The 6,162-nt window shown below is 46.4% G+C and overlaps 1 protein-coding gene across 1 annotated transcript in view; it reads right to left on the bottom strand.

Moving 5' to 3' along the window:
- The window catches only part of LOC106818535 (G patch domain and KOW motifs-containing protein-like), a 13,837-nt gene that overhangs the window by 2,229 nt on the left and 5,446 nt on the right, over window positions 1-6,162 (bottom strand). Inside the window, exons 3-8 of the mRNA XM_014823234.1 lie at window positions 5,653-5,795; window positions 3,897-4,003; window positions 2,986-3,187; window positions 1,520-1,661; window positions 772-955; window positions 203-311 (exon numbers count right to left, since the gene is read on the bottom strand). Of these exons, the coding sequence (XP_014678720.1) occupies window positions 203-311; window positions 772-955; window positions 1,520-1,661; window positions 2,986-3,187; window positions 3,897-4,003; window positions 5,653-5,795 (887 nt within the window). The remainder of the gene's footprint in view (window positions 1-202; window positions 312-771; window positions 956-1,519; window positions 1,662-2,985; window positions 3,188-3,896; window positions 4,004-5,652; window positions 5,796-6,162) is intronic.

Here is a 6,162-nt window from a genome sequence, read left to right as displayed (position 1 = left end):
GTACTACTATATATATATATATATATATATATATATATATATATATATATTCTTGTAAAAATGTGCACTACTTTACATTATAGAAATCTCAACCATGCTTACATGTTTGTTCACAAAAGGCTAAAGTCCGTTCGCACGGACCGACTATCCGCTCGTCTACACTGGCCTTGATACACGTGGCTACGCTGCTAGCGCCACCTACCTTCGTGTTGTAGAACTTTCCCTTCTGGTACTGCTTGTCTATGAACCTCACTCTGATCTGTGGATGGAGCCAGGAGGGATTTCTGCTGCGTGAGTGAGACGCCTCCTTTCTGTGTGGGAACCGAATGCAAGCGTGGAGCGTTAAGCTGGGTTTACACTACCGACTTTGTGTTGGCGAATTTGTGAATTGGAGCAAATTCCCAACGTTACAACCGACAATCGGCAGTGTAAACGCGAAAGTCGCGCGAGCAACTAGTCGATAGCAACTAGTTGAGAGATTAGAAAATGTTCTATTTTCGCCAACTCGGAGTTGCTGAATTGCGAGATTGGTCCAACTCGCCAATTTGACAACATAAAGTCGGTGGTGTAAACCCAGCTTTAGTTACTGTAGCCGAGACAACTGAAGAGCCACTGTTGGAAACAGCAGCATCATTCCGCATTCTGGTCCAATGTGAAAGTAAGCTGCCTCGAGACTGTACAAGCGTATCCGAAGGAAAGAACGCAGACTGGATGCTGAATAAGCGCACGTCGCAAAATCGACAGAATCGTCCACCGGAGGGCGCCGCGTACCTGTCTCTATCGTCGTGCTTTCGTTTTTGCGACCCAGCGTCTCCGTTTGAACTTGACCGCGATCCCTGCGCGTCGTCTGACCCGTGACGAGACGACGACCGCTCTCCGTGACCCTTGACCTCCTCCTCCTGGGGTTTTCTCAGTCTCTCTGCCTCCTTCGCCTCCTTGTATCGCCTCCTTTTATCTGCAAGCATGCATCAGCAACCCCAGCTCAGTTTAGTTTAGTTTGGTTTAGTTACAAAGGTTTAGTTTAGTTTCATTTAGTTTGGTACGACTCATTTTGGTTTGGTTTGGTTTACTTTAGTTCAGAATTAGTTACAATAAGAAGTAATTGATGCACGTACAGTATTTTCTCATAGCCCCTGACACACAACACAGCAACAGCAAGTGAACAAGTGTATGCGACGTACTTAGATTTATTGTTGTAATATTTGGCACCTGATGCAGCAAGAGTAACTTAACAAACTCACTGATGTATTTGGGAGTATTTGTGGTAATATTTGGCACCTGATGCAGCAAGAGTAACTTAACAAACTCACTGATGTATTTGGGAGTATTTGTGGTAATATTTCGCACACGATGCAGCAAGAGTAACTTAACAAACTCACTGATGTATTTGGGAGTATTTGTGGTAATATTTGGCGCACGATGCAGCAAGAGTAACTTAACAAACTCACTGATGTATTTGGGAGTATTTGTGGTAATATTTGGCGCACCTGATGCAGCAATAGTAACTTAACAAACTCACTGATGTACTTGGAGTATTTGTCGTAGTCCTTCTGACCGACGACCTTGACTTGGAACTGAGAGATGGTGATGACCTGAGAGCCGAGAGCAAGTCTCACGACGAACCTCGCGTTGTCCTCGTCCACGCCCTCCACATGTCCATACTCACGCAGCATCGCTCGTTAACATCACGCACGACAGTGATCAACCCGCAGCATCGCTCGTTAACATCACGCACACACAGTGATCAACCGCAGCATCGCTCGTTAACATCACACGCACACAAGGATCAACCCGCAGCATCGCTCGTTAACATCACGCGCACACACAGTGATCAACCCGCAGCATCGCTCGTTACATCACCCGCACACAGTGACAACCCCAGCATCGTGTAAAACGTCCTCAACCCGCAGCTCGTCGTTACATCACGGCACACCACAGTGATCAACCCGCAGCACATCGCGCTCTTAACATCACGACCGACACACAGTGATCAACCGCAGCATTCGCTCGTTAACATCACCGCACGACAGAGATCAAACCCTGCAGCTATCGCTGCGTTACAACACGCACACAACAGTGATCAACCCGCAGCACTCGCTCGTTAAACATCACGCGCACACCAGTGATAACTCCCGCAGGCATTCGCCTCTCTTAAGCATCACGGTCACACAGAGCTCAACCCGCAGATGCACCCGTACCTATCTATCACCGGTCACATAGAGATGCAACCCGCAGTCATCGCTCGTTAACATCAGACCGCACAGCTGCAGTCAACCCGCAGCTTGCTGCTGGTTAATTATCACGCAGACGCACAGGTGATCACAACCCGCAGATCGCTCGGTTAACATCACGCACACACATGTGATCAAACCCCGCAGCATCGCACGTTAAACATCACTTGCGGCACACAGAGCTCAACCCGCAGCATCGCACTGTTAAGCATCACGCGCACACAGAGATGCACCCGGCAGCATCGCTCCCTTAACATCACGACACGCACGAGTGATCAACCGCGAGCATGCGCTCGTTAACTATCACGCACGCCACAGTGATCACTCACTACCGCAGGCATCGGCTCGGTTAACAATCCGCACACACAACGTGATGCAACCCGCAGCAACGCTCGTTAACATCACCGCACACACAGTGATCAACGCCGCAGCATCGCCTGTTAACATCAACGCAGCAACACAGTAGCTCAACCCGCAGCAACGCTCGTTCAACATCAGCGCACACACAGTGATACACGCAGCATCGCTCGTTAACACGAGCGCAACACAGTGATTCACCGCGCAGCAGTCACGCTCGTTAACTACGACACGACAGCGTGATCAACCGAAGACATCGGCTCGTTACACACCGCACAACAGAGGTCCCAACTCGGCAGCATCGCTGTTACACCCGGCAGGGCAGACGCGCGGCGCACAATGCGCGAGCTTCCATCAACGCCAGCATCGCGTCGCTTAAACTCGCGTCACCGTTTACCTTGCCGTAAAGATCCTGGTGCACGCCCTTCGTCACCACGACGCAGCATCCCTTCCGGAGCACGTCGTCGTCGTCGGCGACCGCCGCGTCTCCTGGCTTCCTTTTCTTCGGCTTCGTGTTCAGAGATTTCTCGATCATCCTGCGGTCGGCTCCGAGTCCCATACCCTTCGGTCGGAGCACCGCCTCAACAGGGGGCACCACTCTGTTCGCGAAACGAGACTATGGTCAACGGCTGCCGTTCGTTAATATTAGAACACTTGTTTTTTTAAGTTTACTCTCGTTTTATGTTACTTTTGAGGTTTACTCTGTTTTACTTTACTTATGAGGTTACTCTGGTTTTACTTTACTTTTGAGGTTTACTCTGGTTTTACTTTACTTTTGAGGTTTACTCTGGTTTTACTTTAGTTTTACTACCTAATATTAGAAGGACTTGTTTTGATACTAATTCCAAACTTGTTAGGTAATAACTATGAATGACTAGTGCTGGTGTTCGTTGTTTGAACATGCAGGCAATAGATGTCAATACCCAAGTATAGAAGCACATCTAGTGTCAGTTGATTAACAAATCTAAGACTTCTCTACTCACTGAGCTGCACGTAACAGGTTCATACGTTTCGATGCTATACATTTGCGATTTGTCAGGATTTGACCGCATCACCGATAAAACACGTTCGATCAATTTCCATTTTTCGTTTGCAATCAATATTTCGATGATATCACAGCAAATTGAATAGCACTTAACAGTACTATTTGAAACGTCACTGGTAATTTGATTGCAGTGTTATTTTTCACACAGCATTCGGTCCAGGTGGCCAATGCGAGCAGTGCCGGCTATGGCGAAGTATATCTTAGTACAGCCGAGGTCAGACGAAGGCACAGAATCTGCCGCTGGTATTGACAACACCACTCACTGTTTGTTTCCTTTCCCGATGCCTTCACCTGGCTTCCATCCCATTCCCCGCAACATCGCCTTTCCATATTCCTCTATGGGAACCTGGTCGTAGTCCGCCGGCGCCGCCTGCATAAACACAAGAGCGTGCAATGAATAATCATGGCCGTCTCAAAGAAACGACGATCCTAAACGCACGTACTCTGCAGACGTGGTTAACGGACTGTCATATTGCCATGCTAACACTCATTAGTTTACCGTAACGATTACTGTATAAGCTGCATATTTCGGGGTTGGTTTAATTTTTTGCGAATTTCGCGAACGCGTGCCCGACCGCGAAAATAACAACACGCGAATAATTCATACCGAATAATTCATATTCACGCGACCGCGAAATTAACCACTCGCGAAATTGTCCGTCAAGTATGAATTCGCGAAAATATCTGTACGCGAAAAATATGGCGTATACAGTAGTTAACCATAACGATTAGTTAAACGTTAAATGAAAGTGAAAGAGTCGTGAGAGCTTTCTTACTTGTCACGATGCACCTGAAAATTGGCCGACACCCACAGCAATATTATAAGCAGCAAGATTGTCTTATAGAGGTGTAACGATAAATCGTGTATCGTGATATTCACGATTTTTCATCTGAATCGCCGCGATTCACGGCAATGAATACAACGATATCTTGCTGCTCGAATTTTGACCAATCAGAGCGCGAGATTTATTCAGCGCGTCCAGCTCACTGTATAGTAAACATTGCGACCACGAAACGAACGCTGGCAAAACAAGACTGTTACTTGTTGATATTTCAATAATTTCATGCTTCATGGCTAGTCAGTTTTTATAATTTGCGTTAGTTTTTAATGTGGTTGCCTTTTTTTGACAACTTGCTCAATGCTCATTGCTAATTGTTCATTGTTCAAAGTGCAATTGATAATAGTTTGGGTTGTATTCAATTACTCATGGAGTCATGGTACTACTTTGTAGTCTTTATATTTTATAACAATATTACTTTGTTTACTTTGTTCATTGGTTAATGTTTACGTCTGTCACACTCACTCACACAGTCCGTAGTGAGTTGACATTGTTAGTTGGTGTTAACTTGACTAGTTCGAATCGTGAATCGAATCGTGGCAAAGGTGTATCATTACACCTCTATTGTCTTACATGGTTTTTCTTTGTGCCCCTCTCATACATTCCATGTCGTGTAGGTAACCCTCTTTGCATTGCACAAAACGTAAAGTGAAGGGAAGATACGTCAAACAACCTTCATTAAAGGGAACGTTCGTCTCTGTGGCAAGCCTCTCCAATTGCCGTGGTGCACAACAACGCTCTGACTATGCGGAGGGTGAAGTCGTTCTTGCCCCAAAGGAATTTAAACTCGACCCCCATGTCACACACACATACTTGCCAGTGCTGGAAATAGCTTCCCGTTCTCCAGTCCAGGCGCGGATTTAGGCCGGTTTGCACTGGTTTCCAGAAACCGGTCACAGGCCTCAAAATTCACCAGAATGCACCAAATATAGCCTAATTTTTTAAAAATTCCTGGGGGGGCATGCCCCCGAACCCCCCTACCTGCAGAAGAACATATGGAAACTGGTCACCCAAGCCCTCTGGATCCGCCCCTGCAGTCCAAGACTCGTATTTTTTTGAGGACTGGGTAATTTCTACGGATTTTACTATAGGCAACAGAAAGCAAAACTGGGACCGGCCGAGTTTTCAGACTGAGACTGGCGCCGCCAGCGATAGCGACGGCCGATGTAACAGCACTCACCGACTCCGGCCGTATGGACACATCGAGTCGGTCGTCAGTCTCGAATCCTTCGGGGACCTTGTTCTTCATGAGGAGGGGGATGGCGGCGATGTCAGCGGCGCCCTCTGTCCGCTCGTCCCAGCCCTCGTTCAGCTGCTTCGCTTCTACAGGGTTCATAGTAGTAAGACACATGTTGAAATAAGGACTTATAAGACCCTTTCTGGAAGCCAAAATAAGACTTTTTTACGCGACTTCTGATAGATCACCAACAATTAAAGTACACTAATAATATTTATATACACAATTGCACAGCAGATTTAATTATTCCGTATTATATATACAACAATACTGCAAAAAATAAGGACTATTAAGTACTTTTCTAAGATTTCACCAAAAATAAGTACTAATACTAAAAAAGGGCCCTTATTTTATTTTTGGCAAAATAAGTACTTATAAGACTTTGGAAGACCCGCTACGAACCCTGTCTTCGCTCTGCCACAGGCCAGCAGTGTAGCTCTAGAACTATACTTG

This window comes from Priapulus caudatus, unplaced genomic scaffold (assembly GCF_000485595.1).
Source record: "Priapulus caudatus unplaced genomic scaffold, Priapulus_caudatus-5.0.1 Scaffold2313, whole genome shotgun sequence".
NCBI classification, from domain to species: Eukaryota; Metazoa; Priapulida; class Priapulimorpha; order Priapulimorphida; family Priapulidae; genus Priapulus; species Priapulus caudatus.
Note: the sequence above shows the minus strand (reverse complement) of the source record. Positions and strands in the feature narration are given on the sequence as shown.